This window comes from Solanum lycopersicum, chromosome 1 (assembly GCF_036512215.1).
Source record: "Solanum lycopersicum chromosome 1, SLM_r2.1".
Classification (NCBI taxonomy): domain Eukaryota; kingdom Viridiplantae; phylum Streptophyta; class Magnoliopsida; order Solanales; family Solanaceae; genus Solanum; species Solanum lycopersicum.
Window position 1 is genome coordinate 76,834,539 of NC_090800.1, and position 16,316 is coordinate 76,850,854.

At 33.8% G+C, this 16,316-nt stretch overlaps 2 protein-coding genes across 6 annotated transcripts; both read right to left on the minus strand.

The window, feature by feature from the left end:
* Nucleotides 1-1,914: 1,914 nt before the first annotated feature.
* On the minus strand, nt 1,915-12,801 carry LOC101263844 (RPS2 and Glyco-transfer-GTA type domain-containing protein). 4 transcript variants are annotated; one of them, XM_010325128.4, is made up of 19 exons: nt 11,999-12,801; nt 10,890-10,981; nt 10,618-10,708; nt 9,193-9,253; nt 9,020-9,097; nt 8,894-8,938; nt 8,718-8,794; nt 7,323-7,395; nt 5,815-5,872; nt 5,652-5,698; nt 5,508-5,570; nt 3,611-3,642; nt 3,460-3,526; nt 3,220-3,303; nt 3,034-3,132; nt 2,847-2,951; nt 2,565-2,636; nt 2,356-2,441; nt 1,915-2,219 (listed from the first exon to the last, which is right to left on the minus strand). In XM_010325128.4, exons 1-18 carry the CDS (start codon nt 12,631-12,633, stop codon nt 2,397-2,399), a joined length of 1,824 nt encoding a protein of 607 aa, XP_010323430.2. In that variant the 5' UTR covers nt 12,634-12,801; the 3' UTR covers nt 1,915-2,219; nt 2,356-2,396. The 4 variants fall into 4 exon arrangements, 2 of the variants coding, with proteins under 2 accessions (XP_010323430.2, NP_001316573.1); XR_011221484.1 differs by having other exon boundaries at nt 1,915-2,441; nt 5,652-5,719; XR_003247482.2 differs by having other exon boundaries at nt 1,915-2,441; nt 8,718-8,814.
* Nucleotides 12,802-13,904: 1,103 nt separating this feature from the next.
* On the minus strand, nt 13,905-15,988 carry LOC101255733 (annexin D3-like). 2 transcript variants are annotated; one of them, XM_069291566.1, is made up of 6 exons: nt 15,786-15,988; nt 15,228-15,373; nt 14,926-15,153; nt 14,454-14,666; nt 14,282-14,371; nt 13,905-14,112 (listed from the first exon to the last, which is right to left on the minus strand). In XM_069291566.1, exons 1-6 carry the CDS (start codon nt 15,871-15,873, stop codon nt 14,020-14,022), a joined length of 858 nt encoding a protein of 285 aa, XP_069147667.1. In that variant the 5' UTR covers nt 15,874-15,988; the 3' UTR covers nt 13,905-14,019. The 2 variants fall into 2 exon arrangements, with proteins under 2 accessions (XP_069147667.1, XP_010323443.2); XM_010325141.4 differs by lacking the exon at nt 14,454-14,666.
* Nucleotides 15,989-16,316: the final 328 nt, after the last annotated feature.

Sequence of the window (16,316 nt, forward strand, 5' to 3'; positions counted from 1 at the left end):
TAAGAATTTCATAAGTTGTAAAACTATTAAGAATAGACGCAATTGTTTATTTAATCTTGCCAAATAAACAAAAATTTATAGATTGCATAATAAATTATTACAAAATTATTTGTTCTCTAGTTAAGTAATTGTTTCATCTAACTTTAATTCAATTAAAAAAATTGAACATGAATTGTAGTGTGATAGTTTTTAATCCTCCCACATAGTACGGACAATTTCCTCACATTGAACTTGCATTTCTCGATCATGTGACCAAGAAGATGAATCAACATTGTTACTTTGATTTGTAGTAAATACAAAATGATAGAAGTAATAAATTAGGTGTTGGAGTAAATGAGAGAGAACAAATTTATTACTCAACAATCGGTTGGGGTGAGTCAAAGTGACTATATGTTGGTGAGAATAATAAATTTTAATAAGTATAATGCGATTATAAATATTATTCACAAATGGAACAATGGTTAAGTCATCTGCGGCCCCCCCCTAAAGTTGTCCTCATAATTCACTTAAACACCTCAACTAAGTCTACTACCTATTAGACACTCTAATATTAACGAATATGTACCTATTAAATACAAAATAATAATAAGCTTTTAAAATGTTGTGTGTGTAACTCACGCACACTAATTTTAAACAGTAACCAATAAAATTGCAGTATGTGGCACATGGGCCCCATCTAATAAATATTTGATTATTTTTTAAAAAATGAAAATAAAAACTCCAATCATTAATAATCCTAAAAATTAATTAGCAAAAAGGAGAAAAAAGAAAACCCCCATTCCCACACAAACCCACCCACCCACCATTCTTCTTCTTCCCTTCACCAGCCATCCTGATTCCAACAACAAATTCGATTCCTCCGGCAACAACAAAAAGAAGAAAACAGAAAATCTCCCCCACCCCCTCCTCCAAGTTCGTCAACCTAATCATTTGCCTTATCTTATTCTTCATCATCATCAATTACTTCTTATTTTCTATTCCTTTGAAAAGATTAATCTTTTTGAAATCAAGTCTAATGCAAATAGTGAAATAAAATTATGAAGTATAATATATTAATGGAGTGATTGTTAAGATTCTTTATGGAAAAACTATCTACGTAGATAAATTATTTTGATAAATTATTTCAAAATCAATAAAGAGAACAAATATTGCTCTTATAGTTTTGATGTCCCATTTGTTTCTTGTTGCAAGTTCTTTTAACAAATTCAATTTATGAAGAGTGAAAAATAAAAATGAAAGAAAAAAAACTGAGTGCATAAATGGGGTGAAGAAGAAGACAATTTGTACGGCCTACAAGGGTGGAGATGGGTGGGATTGCTTTCTTTTTGGTCAAAAACATTATTTTAAATAAAAAAATATTTTGAGTTGTATTAATTAATGCCGATTAGGATAAAAAAAAGAGTAAAGTTTATTTTTAAAAAAAATTAGGAATATATTCACGCGCTACTAGGCTGTGAGATACGCTTATTTAGCCACGTCAGCATTTTGTGCTCAATAGACAGTTTTGAATAATTAAAGTGTTTAATAGGTAAAAACCTTAGTTGAGGTGCTTAAATGAATTATGCAGACAACTTTAAGGGGCCGCATCATGATATGAAATTCCTATATAATGAATTTTGAAGAATATGGAATGACATCTCATGAGATGGAATCAACATAAGATCGTATGATTCCACCTCACGATTTCATGTCGTGATATAGTATCGCATTGCCAAACGTCTACTAAGTGGTTAAAATGTAGTCCTCGGCTACGCATAGGAAGGCGTTCTCAATGGATTAACTGTTAAATGTGAAAATCCACATAGGTTTAGAAATCAAGTTTAAACAACAAGAAGCTGCTTGTAAATCTGGGAAGTTACAATACTGAATTGAATCAGACTGTTACAAAATTCAAAGTTGGAGTAGGAAATCAAATTTGGTTAGGATCATCATGCGTAATTTGTATTTATCAAAATTTGAAAAACAGAATTTTGAAAATATTGTGCCATAACTGATTACAGAGATGAATATGAAGTAGATAGATAAATTGTCTGCCTATTTTGTAGTCAAACATCTAAGAATAAAGAAACGATTCTCACCTTTACATGAGCTTTGAATAATTCTATTTTTTAGACTGCGGAAAATGGTAACTTGATTGTCAATAATGAACGATGACACATTTATGATGATTTCTCTTCCTCTTCACTTGTCTCTACTTTCCTTCTGAAAAAAAACTGAATCTAGGAACAGTAGAGAAAAAACAACCTTTATTACAACAAAATTCTGATGCCTATCATTTTTCATAAACATCCAAATGCAGATTTTGATTGGGACTCAGTCTTCAGGCTTGTAATCACCTGGTATGATGATAAATACCTCTTCGAGTCAAGATATACATTCATATTGCAGAATCCCATCTACAAGGAACTCGGTCCTCCAATGTCTGACTGGCTGGTGATGATCTGGTAAAACAAAATAAGTCCTTCAGAATAAAATTTAAGCGAGATGGCAATCGTCTATTTTTGAGAATACAAGTCTTATAATCTAACTGACAATCTATTGAATACAATCTTCAAGTCACTTACCCTATTTTTAAGCTCCATTCCATCAGGAATAACTATTTTCATGCCTGGTCTTGCAGCAATACTGACTTTCCCCTAAATTTTCAAATACAAAAATCAGCAAGTATTAGAGAGTATTTTGTAAGAAAAACATACCCTAATAGTTCTCTCGCAAAAAAGTAAAAATTCCTGATTATATTGCTTACGACCAAAAGAATGCATCAAAGCAGCATGTCAAAGGTATTTATTCGGAAAAAAACCCGACAAAGACACCATTCTGATGTGATTATTGAAGTACATTTCTACCTTTAGAGTTGTGCCAGTTCCAAACCACACATCCCCTGTCACCTTCAAGCTGTCAAGTTCTATAATGTTTGGAATTGACTTGAAACGACTACGGAAATCATCAGCCTGATCAACAATTTACGTATGTTTAATATATGAAATAAACTGATAAATGAACGTTGTGAAAAAGATGGAGGCGCATATTTACATTTCCAAACTCAGGTCCTAGCTCAATAGAAGGATCCTTGGGATTTGCTCTTGCTGCATTTCTCACAAGAGTGCCTTCAACTGAGGTGTAGAGATCTGACTGCAGAATATAATAATGATGACAAAGTTAGTAGACGTAGTCTTATATCATGAGTAGAACATACAGTTAACAAGACCACCCTTCAACCTGCAAAATGAGCAAATCTGATGTTCTCTCAACTGGAAGGTATCTTGACCATGGAGTATCAATAGCAAATGCTCGATCGAAAAACTGGATCACATGAGAAGGTAAGGTGACAGATGTTATCAGAAGGAGAAACACCAAACAAAGATAGAACAAGTTTTGGTGTATATGTGTAACGATGTATTTCTACTTGAAGGTGCTATTGCTTCAGAAACATATCTTGTGACCTTTGGATAATAATACCTTAGAACTGGTAAAACCTAGATCACTTCTTTGTAGTAGCCTCTCAATGCAGCTCATACTCATCCACCTGAAAAATTATAACAGAGCTTGATTCCACTATCTTTCTTCCTCTCCCCCCAAATGAAAGAAAAATAAAAACCAAATCACTTACATTGTATTGATTGATTTGACATGCGACTTTGACTTCGCGCCACGAACAATGAAAAAACAAAAAAATAAGATTCATCATACAATGCAAATCCTTGAAACTCCAATAAATTGCACTGTAACAGACAAATACATAAATTTATAGGGTGTGCAGGAAGGAAAGAGACTGATTGTGAAAGCCTATGTCATATTTACTTGATTCTGGTATTACTTCATAAAGTTAAGAATCCAGTACCAGTGCATTCAAGGAGTTTAAAAAGTCTTTTGATGTGCAACAATAACAACGCACCCAATGTAATCGCAAATTGGGATCTGGGAAGAGTAGACTGTACACAATCCTTACCCCCTACCTTGGGAGGTAGAGAAGCTGTTTCAGATAGACCCTCACCTCAAGGGGAATAACCGGTTTAAAAAATATACATGACATAGCCATACCCTTGTCATAATAGTTGAAATAAACAGAATCAAGCCAAAATGAAGATTTTGGGAAAAATATTAGCTGGGGGAGTTGAGGAAAAACATCTCGACTAATATCAGTGCAACTTTCACCTAATGGATCCATGATCAAGTTAGAGATAACTGATGCATCTGAACAATAGACATGCTAATTCAATTTAGTGATTCCTGCAATTTGATTTAGCGCTAACGAAGAAACAAAAAATCAAAACAAATATGTTCTTCCTCAATTGTCTTTTTCTCATGGCATATAACTTAACCCATTAACATCTAGATGAAAAAGTTCACCAAACCCAAATTTCAAACAAATATGAACCAAAACTAGAACTCTTTTTTAAAAATTCTTATGAAGTAAGATAAATATTATTAAGAGAAAATACATCAAATCCCCCCTAAACTTGGCAGCAAAACTTACTTTAGCAATTTAACTACACGGGCATTTAAATACCCCTTTGACATCTTTCAAGTGATTTTTTTTCATCCCTCCTATCACCAGCACAGTTGAAGGCCGGGTGTTCAGCCATATGCGTTTTCATTTGTCCACGCAACCATTAACTAATTCTTTTGTCTCTTTATGTAAAAAAAAGATCACCTCCAATATTTATTTTTTAAACAAAAAAAAGATTCCAATATTCCATTTGCAAACCTTAATTTGCACATTGAACCAACAACTCCTACACCCATCATGATTCTCTAAAATTAAGCCAAAATTAAACCCCTTGATGAATCAACTATTTGAACATCTAGATTTCAGGGACTGCATTGGATTTTATAATTTGTCCAACCAACAGTTCTTCAACAGTTCTCCAATCCCTTGTACTGAAAATTATATCACACTAAGAACAACTTTAATTATCTCTGGTGTGATAATGGACAAGAACTTTCTTCCATGACTGCTTTAGGAACAAACTTTTACAGATTTAAAAAGAAAGAAAAAAATTATCACTAGGCATCCGGTTTTGACTGATGAATTTTGCTCATCTGCTGAGAGCCATATATTGGTTTCTTATACTTTCTCAAAGCTTCAGAAACTGCAGGGGTTTTATGACAGCTAACTTGGTTCAGGTGAAGTGTAAAACTTGGACCTCATGTGTGAAATTAAACATCAGAACAGGTTTTTTATTTTTTAGACAGAGTTGGAATAAACAGCTAACTTGATTCAGGTCAAGTGTAACATTCGGACCTCATGTATGAAATTGAACACCAGAACAGGTTGTATTTTTAGACAGAGTCGGAACAGGGACATTGATAAACTCCAAATTGCTCTGGTCTGCTGAGAACTATATGCTGGTTTCTTATGTTTCCTCAAAGTTTTAGAAACTGTAGTTGGGGTTATATTTGACAGCTCACTCGGTTCAGGTCAAGTGAAAACTCGAACCTCTTGCATGAAATTAAATGTTTTCAGAACAGAGATATTTTGTCTAACAACATAGATCATAACCAACCTGAATCCTTCCTTCCTGAGGCGGAAGACTTGTCTCTTCCGTTTCTGAGGTGGTAGGCATTACCTGAAATACTGAAAATTATAGCAGCAGCAAGCAGTTACAGAAAACTGAAAAGAGCTGAAATTAGCAGCTGTCTGGTTATACCTCGACGCAATGTTCTATGCTGTTTTTAATCAAATGATTCAGAATTTCTGAACAAGCAAATCAAGGAGCTGTCCAAAACAATATCACTCAGAAGAAGATAAAAGATTCCAATCACCTCATGCAGAAAAACAATAAACAAGTTATAAAACTAGCAAAAGGATACTTGGGTCAACAACTTCAGCAAGGTTTTCTGACTGCAGCAGTAGGAAATACTCCTTACCCTGTAATATACATATACATTGAAGAATGTTCCATATTCAGCATGATGTCCAAGTTAGCAGACCTCACATAATTGAGATATATATTTGCATGTGTGTTTGCACAAACATGCTAGTTGATAATCCATAGAACTCATGCAATTACACGAAAGATTGTTCTAGATTTATTCTGCATTAGAATATGGTAGAGCAACCCTTCCTAATTTTATCATAATTATGTATCTCAATTTTAGGTAATTTTCCTCATTAAATAACTCATTTTTCAATAAGTAGGAATTTTGCTTGTTAAGTGTTCGCCTTAATTACAGTACAAGGAGTCCTCTTTTATCTTTGTTACCAAATTCAATAAGAAGCCTTGATCCTTTTTCCCATATGGTATCAGAACTTCAAAAACCTTGTCAAGACTAAAGTAGCTTATGCCACCTGCTTGGACAAAATTTTCCTTCTTTTCACAAATTTATTGTTCTTGTATCTTCCCTGACGTCCCTGATGGCATCAGGCTACTGGTGATGATTCTGGCGACATCATCACCATCCACCACTATTCCAACCATTATTCATTGCAATTTCTCAAGTATAAATTCCTTAAAAACTTTTTGTTCTCTTTTTTCTTCTTGGTACCAGAGTAAATAGGTGTTAGATCATTAATTTGAACACTGAATTTAGTCGTTCCGACAATTTTATGGCTACAATTTAGCTGTTCGGTTAAGGCTACGGTGATGATAAGATGGGGAACAACATCTCTCTACTTTCTCCAGTGGCAGACAAGATTCATCTACATGTCCACTAGAGAACGCACTTTCTCTGATATACTATTTCCAGTGATTTTTCTAGGAAATAATTCCAGCACCCTTTTCTCCGGGGATTGTTCATTTATTTGAGAGACACTATCCATGAAACTAGTTCAAATATCTCGACGTACTGAATTCTCTTGTTATAAAAAATTGGCAAATTCAAGTTGTCACCAACTATAAGAGGGTGAGAAATATCACCGTGTAAGTTCCTTTTGGACACCCAAGAAATCTATATGGGATCAATCCTTAGACCAACTGCAACTTTCGAAACTCGAAGATAACAGATATGCTTCTCTACCCCTCTCCATTTCAAATACCAATCTTAGTTCACATGTCACAGGACTCAAGCCTGATATCACAAGTTTCTCAACATTTCTCACTTGAACTAAAGCCTTTGGTACAACTGCATAGGTGGTTTTCCTTATTTAGTACTTCTTTATTTCATAAAGTTTGAATTTCCTTGTTTCATGTAAACATTCACTCCTAGATAGAGGTGCTCTTTTACGTTGATAATATCTCAATTTAATTAGATATTTTCTCTTTTAATACTATGTGTGCGTGTGTATAGGAAAAAACAGCACAAATAATAATACTGCCTAACTTTCTTTCTAAGGCCTTAATTTGGGTAGCAATAAAACTCAAAACCATACACAACTCTACCTGTGAAATTAGTGGTTCAAGCTTCCCACTGCTGTTCAAAGAAAGGAAAACATCCAGCAGGTTGGATGGATATCTACCATGAAAAAACAGACATTAGATAGAAACCAATATAGCTCAAGATAGATTGAGATTCCTTTGAAGATAATTAAGCAAAAAGAGGAGAGTAATTTAGTTGTACAGCCTAATAGATATTCCCAGATTGTAACTGCTCAGACTTGTCTGTAAAATTTGGTACAGTCACGGAGTCTCACATTAACTGGTCCAGAAACTTCTTTCGAAGAGTACTCCAGAAAAATAGAGAAGTTCTCCAATAACAAAAATAGCACCATTCAACCACTTAAAAATTCAAATCACAGATAAGTTGCAAATCAAGATTGGGTAGCATAGTGGATTGTTTCAACCCCAGAGAAATAAATATCACGCTTATCTTTAATTTTTTTTCACAAGTTCTTTAATCTTCCATTTCTCATTTGGAGTATCAAACTTTGTACTCACAGGCAGGAAGAAGAGAAGGAGCAATTAACCAACTTATATCCTTTCCAAAAATAACAATTGTTTCAAATTCAATATTCACCAGAATTTCCTAGAATAGAGCCCCTCATCCATCAAACTATTCATTTTATTAAGAGTCGACATTTCTCTAGTATAATTCAGTAGAGCAAGGCTTCAACACAAGTAACCAAATATAAAAACTTATTAAACAAACGGCGCCGCCAATTCTCAAGTGCATTCTTTAGGCAGAGATGATAAAATAAAAAGATACAAACATTAAGTTCTGGTCAAAATGGAACTTAAAGAATCAACCAAGTTTCTTAGGGAAAATACCCAGGAAAAATCATATATGGAGGCAGATGATGCATTATATTTATAAATTGCAAGAAGGTTCAATTTCTCATTCCGATAAGAAGGGGATCATTATCGGAGCAGGATGTAATATCAATCCTTGATAAAAGCTTGTGAAGAAATAGAGAAACAAACAAAAATTGTGGTATACATGGAACTTCAGAATACCCACAAAGTTATATAACAAAGTAGGATGAGAACACGTACATGGTGGTGGAGAATGAACTGCACACGTGTATCCAATGATCACACCAGAAAGACACAAAACTAAAAGGAAGTATGATTCAAAAGTAACAGCTCTACAGGATTGCTGAAGTGCAAAAAGGTTTAACTTCCATATCTTTTACCTTTATTATTTTCAGCTTTTTTTTTCAAGTGGAGGGAGGTCACATGGGGTAAAAATTGTTCTCATAAAAAAGGCAATATATGTCCTTGAATTACAACATAGTACTTCTAGTTCAAGAATGACACACTTGCAAATATTTGTAATGCTAAATATGTACAAGCAGAGAGCAATAGCAAGATGGATAGAAGAGACGGACGAAAACATACAACTTTTCCTGTGCGCTTGATTTATTGAGGGTCCGCGACTCTAACATATCTTCAATATTTTCTTGTTGACGTTGGCTCTAAAAATCCATTGTAAGAGCTATATACATCATAAAAAAATGAAGTGCAGAAAATAATAGAACAGAAAACGCATCACATGTCAGAATATTTTAACAAACCTGAGTGAAAGTGTGGATATTTTTATTTGGGTGCTTCTCCAAAACCTAATTTAAGTTATTAGCTAATTAGTTCCCAGAAAATCACATAAAAAAAGCTTTGAACACATGTGTTATAATTTAAGTCACCTTCATGATGCCATCATGTGTACTAGGAGTATTCATCATCAGCAATGGAATATTGCAACCATATTTTGAGTTAATGGACTGCAAACTCATATCCAGTCAGTTGTCCAAAATTTAAAAATTACAAATCAGCACAACAGACTAAACAATGGGTTGCATAAGAGGGAAATACCTACCTCAATATGATTGACGACCAAATCTAGACAAGTTAACCCGTTACATACTTCAAGTGCAGATCTGTATATCAAAGCAACACTAAATAAAGAAAGATAAAAGCAAGAGCAAGATAATTTATCAAAAGGAACTACAAATCGAATCTGTAATTTAACTGCAGCTGCATGGGTCCTTTATATATCGTTCCAGAAAACATTTTTATGATTGAACTTGAATTCACTCCACAAAAAAGTATTGTCTCTTCTAATACACTAAGAACTGGGTCCTTTATATATCGTTCCAGAAAACATTTTTATGATTGAACTTGAATTCACTCCACAAAAAAGTATTCTCTTCTAATACACTAAGAACTTTAAATCAGTACAGGTCATGAGTAACCTCTGTTAAAAGTAAAAGACATTTCCATTGATAAAGATAAACGGGTGAAAGTCTTCCACCCCCACCTTAACTCGTATTTCTTCTTTTCTTCTAAGGTAAAATAAAAAGGTCAAATGCAATAACGTCAGCAACCAATGCATTTGGTGATATATGAAATGAAGGTTAGAATAGCAAGTGTGTACAACAAACAAACCTGTAAGAGATCACGTACGCAAAAACATATAGATAATCAACAGTCCAAGATCCATTTCCCTAAAAGGCTTTTTAACCCTATGGTATTTGCATATAAAATTGCCGAATTAGAGCATTAGACTTCTCTATAGAACAAAATTGAGAATCAAGAAAGAGAGCCTTAAATGTTATTACCAGAAGTAATTGCAACTAAAATCTTATAACTGTAGAATGGATTCGTCAGTCTTAATTACTAGTACAACAAACAAATTTGCTTATAGGCTGTGATCACTTAGGAATAATAAAAGGAGGAAAAGATAACTTTTGGACATCAAGTACAGTAAGAGAGGAAAACAAAGTGCTTATTGAGAAATGAGACCAAAGTTGGAGTAGACTGTCATTTCAAAATAAGTGGAAGGTTTTATTTGCAGAACAGTAGTCACCATCCAAATGGAAAGGAAGCTTTTACAATCTATGTGGTACAAAAGTGTCACTTTCTCCTCTAGAAATAATTCGCGAGGAGAATGTAATATAAACCAGTAAGGTTCTTACTTCATTTTCCAACCAGGAAAGCATAAGTTACTGAATTTATGAAAATCTAACAGGCATGAAGTACCTCTAGAATAAACTCAGGCTATCACTGCAGCAGTATCCATAAACATAATAAAACAGAAGCTACTCTAGGTGGTGCAAGTAAAAAGTACCATAAAGTTAAAAAAAAAGCACTCTTAACCAAAAAAGAGAAATAAAAACATTTCTATCTGGAGAGATCATATATTCTACAAAGTATCAGCTTTGAGTAAATAGCAATAATGTTAGAGACAGTATTCTTTTAGTGTTAATTAATCATATATCTCAACTCTCAACTGAATGCTTACTTTGGTCCACTGAAACCCATATCTGATCCCAAATTACCATTTAACTTTAACACGACAAGTTTGTCCAGTAGCTGCTTAGTCTCCGTAGCATCTGCATAAAAAGGAGACCAAGTGATTGTTATATCAAACAGATACACAAATAAAACATGATTAAGTTACATTAATGCCTATGTACCTTTAAAACCATAACTATTTGTAAGGAGGACAAAGAACCAACAAGAATATTTTTTTATAAGAAATAATCAAGAAGAGTATAAGAATCATATACTTACCCTCAGAAGCAGGTTCTAATCTTTCATAAGGCAGAACATAAATTTTATCCTTGCCAACTGTCTTGATCTTGTCAAGTTGTTCAACTTCCTCTCTATAGCCAAATTTCAGGCAGAAAGGGGGGAAATGTCAATAAATCAGTAAATTAAAACTTGAAATACTGCTTGAAATCAATGAAGTTATAATAGAAGCACACAACATTCAGAACTACAACCCTCTATACTATATCTAGATACCAAAACTGTTTTAAATACTTCAGTCGTACATGTATAACAATTCCATAGCTAGTGAGCATGAAGAGACTGTTAGACGAATTTGAATTTCAGATCAGTAAAAATAAGATACACTAGCGGTATTCCAATTAACTAAGCTAATAAGAAACCAATCAATCATCTCTTGTTGCATTAAGGATTTGGACGGAGAACTGTAAACAATTGCATTCTCATTGCTTAATTTCTCTTGGGTGTTATGTTACCAAGGGCTGTGGAAGAAGCATTATGACTTGGAGATTGGAGAAGGTCAAAAATGAAAGGAAGGTTGAATGGAAGACAACACCTCGTCAATACCAACACCCTTTTAGACGAGATTATCGATTAAAAATTTTAACTTACTTTTTCTTGAGAAGGTTCGTTAGATACCTTCTGGTGTTATTCCTAGTAAATTCTAGAACTTTCTTCTTTTTCTTACCTGAATTCTAGAATGTGACCCAGCCTCAAAGCTAACTCCTTTATATTCTTAAAAGACATCTAAAAGCTATGCTACCTTTGAACTATCACAGCAATGTCATAAAGTTGGAGCCAGCCATGTTTTAACATCCAGATCCATCGCTATTACTCATCAACAAAAATAGGTGACCAAACTCTTTTCTCCTAGTTTTCAACGCCATTGTGTCGTCATTCATTATCCACCCGTCAAAATAATGTATCAAATAGGTAAAGTTGAACCCCTCAATTCACCCCCAATCAGCTAGTCTCCTATATACATTTTTACCTCAATGAGTGTGAAATTCATATCTTTATGATATTGTAAAAATGTTAAGTCATTGAGATAGTGACAAATAGACAAACATGTAAAAGTTTCAAGTCATCACACCTAAAAAAATTGATAGTACCTAATTTCAGGCTTTGCAATTGCAGAAGCTCCCATGGCAGCATTCAACCTTCTCTGCTCGTTAAGGAAAGTCTTTGTAATCAAATTACAAAACAAATACACAAATTGCACGGAATCCTTGGCAGGCACAGGATAAGTAATTTTCTTGTAAATATCCAACGGCATACTCGAATCAACAAGACCCACAATCGGAATTTGCAACTTAGCAGCCTCTTGAATCACAGAAGACTTCCTATCCGTATCAAAGATAACCACACAATCAGGTGGCTGTATAGCCGTAAGGTTCAACTTCTTATTCCTTCCTCGAAACTTTCTCGGACTCGAACTGTTTGTCAAAAAGCCTCCAAGACGCCAAGAAGTATCATTCCTACACCCAATCGTTTGCGTCATCTGATCAATAATTTCATCGAAAAGGGTGTTGGTATTGACGAAAATGAAGCGTGCTCTTTGTCGAACGAGTTCCCCAATGAAAGAACAGGCGTTTCGGAGGCAGATCAATTGCTTTTCAGAATCTATGATTGTCATTCCATTCCGGGAGCCTACTGAGTAGATTTTGAAGTGGTGTTCCGCCACACGGCGACCCAAGTGAGCGTTGGTGCTTAGGAGCTTTTGGATTACTACTGAATGGATTGTCATTGTGTGAGAAAATATGAAAATGGGATGTAGCTTGTTGTATAGATCGACAATGGAGGTTGAGGGTTTAAGGGTTTTGAGTTTGAGCACCAAGGGCTGAGGCCTCCGGCCGCTAAAGTCGTCCAATTGTGCTCTCTCAGTTCACTTGTCCCATATATACGAAGTGCATATAAAATTTGGGGGAAAAAATTGAGAAATTTATAATTAATGTCCGCGTTAAAATTGAAAAAATAATTTTCATAAGTAAACATAAAAAAATACATTTGTAATATAATCTACATATTAAAGTGAATGAAGGGAGTATTACACAAGGATGTCAAATATATGAATTCGGTTTAACTTAATCTTTTTAAAATCACATATTAAAGTGAAATATTACAATACAATACATCATGTCGATAAATTTAACTCGCACGAATGAAATATTTTGTCTTGTTCATAAATTATGTCGAGTGGACATAATTTTGGTGTAAATTATTTAATTATTTACGTATTTGAACTGATAATGTACCATCTCCTTGATGCTATTTTTATGTTAGATATCTAGCTAAATTGTTCACAAATTTTGTCTATTGAGGAGTTTACAAAATTTATCCATATTAAATTTAATTGTTCTCTTGATTCCACATATTTAAAAAATAAACTATCAAGTTGTTTTGAGTTATATTATATTTTTAAAAAATATTATTAAGTTATTTTGAGTTATATTTAATTAAAAGATTTACTAGTCTCTTTTCAAGATAAAAGGACTTCCATTTTTCAAATGAAAATGGACCAGGGGGATGAGAAAATGACAACGTAGGGATTTACTGCTCAAGCAATCCTTAAATAATCAATGTTACACTTCGTTTTTTGTACTTCAAAATGTTCTTGTGGCATAAATTTAATTGACTCTTAGTTGTTATAATAGTGTGGTAGAATGAACAATTTGTAACATGCTTCGGAGTGAATCAATTTATTAGAGATGGTTCACCAAAATTTAATAATTTTTGTTCAAACTCTGTAATAATATTTTATTTTTATGAACACAATAACCAACAATTTATTCAAACAAAGTGTCAAATCATAATTAAGGTAAACAATCATTCTTTCTTCTAAATGCTATGTAACACAAATACTAATATCAAAGATCACCCTCACCGCTACTGATTCATCATCAACTTCAAAGCAAAAAAAAAGAAAACTCGAAGAGAAGGGCTGGTCCACAAGGATCTAATGAAAGCAAACAAAGTTAAATGACAATATCACCAACGATAAGCAGATACAAACACTACAAACTACTGTTATTGGCACCAAGCAGGGTCATCAAAAACTCCCTGTAGTAACCTGATGTATCATTAGCTGTTGCATATTCAAGAGCAGTATCCTTCATTTTGAGATATTCTTCCTTCACTTGATCATATCAATTTCAGCTCTAGTAACAATGGCTCTACTCAGAGAATCCTCATTAGTTCCTAGTCCATCAGTGGAGACCTTTACGACCTGATAGCGGAGGAGAAATAAGGATGCATGAAGATACTTGTTCGATATCAAGTGAAAGTGTTCCAAAAGATAATTACTTGCACCAGACAACATCTCTACACCAAAATAGAAGGATTCTTCTACAGCGAAAAATGTACAAAGTCTAATCTTTTAAGACTATTTTTATTACCTCAGCAAAATGCTTCTCTGGGGAGTTTATGCACCAGATAACCACTTTCAACATAGATTCCAAAAGACCTTCGCCACAATTCGTTATATCCTGTAATGGAAAGTTGATCCAACAAGATAAGATTAATAGAGGAGCAAGAATAGTTAAATCTGGTGGCTTAAAGATCACTGACCCGATCAATGGATAATCCATAGTTTTGCTTATAGCACTCGAAAGTTGCCTTAAGCTGATGAATGTTCCTAGTGCTTAGTATCATAACAAGTTCATCACTATCTAATTGTTTTGTTCTAGTGGCTTCACGTAGCTTCGAAGCCTCTAAATTAGCAGTATTATGATCGACTAGTTCTTTGTTGTATCTGTAGGAACTGACTAAACTGAGTAGAACCTGCACAACACGCTCCGAGCTTAGTAGTAGCAACTTCAATGCTAATAAACAATTATTACGTTGTAAAAATGGAGCTTTTTTCGCAAAATAATTTGACATAGGCTAACAATAAGGGTATGTATGACAACAAAGTATAACAGGGGATAAACCTAAGACAACTCATATAGTAAAGAGGTAAATTTGGATCTTTTTCATTTTATAAAGAACATCTTCATCTTCAATTAATAGTGTCCGACTGTAAACAAGGTAATACATTCACCTTTTGGACAGGAAGAGAAACACGAGCTATGATATCCTCTTCAAGTGAACAGCTAAAGAGAGCACAATATGTTTGTCTCACAGCAACCAGATGATCAGGAGTTGATGCACAGGCGATCTCGACTATCACTTGTAAACAGTTAACGTCATGTATCCATGACTTTAAAACCTCATTCGCTAGCCTCGCATCCCTTTCAGTTGGATCATATGTCCAGAGGATCACTGCTTTCTATTATGCATCAAACATGAAACTCGTAAAAGTCAAAACTTCTTTAGGAATTTTTTTTTAAAAAAAGAGAATACCTTGAAATCACCAGATAATTCAGAATGAAGATCATCCATTAGAGATTTGTTATATAGCTGCTGATATGCTTCTTTAATCTTCTTCCTCTGGCTTGCATCTCTATGTCCTAAAACCGTTATTATCGCCTTCTCATCAGTTCCCAGTCCTAAAAAATACACCAAAAAAAAGGATGTTTACCCATTATGTCAGAGCAACACAATCAGAGGCAAATCCAGAATTTGAACCTGGATCTAGAAGTGGTACCTCTAGCTTCTACCAATTGCACAAGAGCATTTCTATGTTTTTTATGGTTGCACTGTTAACTATATCTTAATTTCTATCAGTTTTTCAAAATAGATATATACATATCATTATTTTGCATATGCACCCTCCTCGTATAGAGTGGGTCCGCCCCTGAACAATACTTGAAATTCATCATTGTATACTTGTTCAAATGAATTTAGTATTTTCGACTAGGTAAAGTTGAACCATTGATGAATTTAAATTCTAAATACACCTAGACGACTTCAATAAAACATAAAGGTATTGACAAAAGAAAGAAAAAAAAAAAGGTGTACCGAGAAAATGTTGTTTGAAGGACTTTCTGAGTGTTTCAGCATCTTGGATTGGAGAAGGAACAAAATCTGGTATTAAGAGACTGCCCATTTCTTGTTTAGCTTTCTTTAGATTAAATCACAAAAAATGAAGTGAAAATTAGCAAGTTGTTTATTATAGGAAGATAATTTTAATTAATACTAATAAATAAGAATTTCGGTTTTGATTTCATTTTCAGTTTCAGTTTTATTTGTTTTTTCAATTTCTCTCCACTTGTGTTCCTCATGGTACAGGTAACCGGTAGTTTGCAATTTGATTTCTACTGTTTGCCCTCCTTATTTCCTTGGACCTTTATGCCCTTATTTAGCTTTTATTACCTTCTAAAATAAAAGTAAAAAAATAGGACCACCATTTTAATTTTTATCTCTATTTCTTAAAATAATAATTTGAGAAATAATCCTTTCGATTACTATTACATTTGAGTCTGATATTTATTTATACATTACTCAATTTCAAAAATAAAATATTAAATATCATCAAACAGGTTGTGGGTG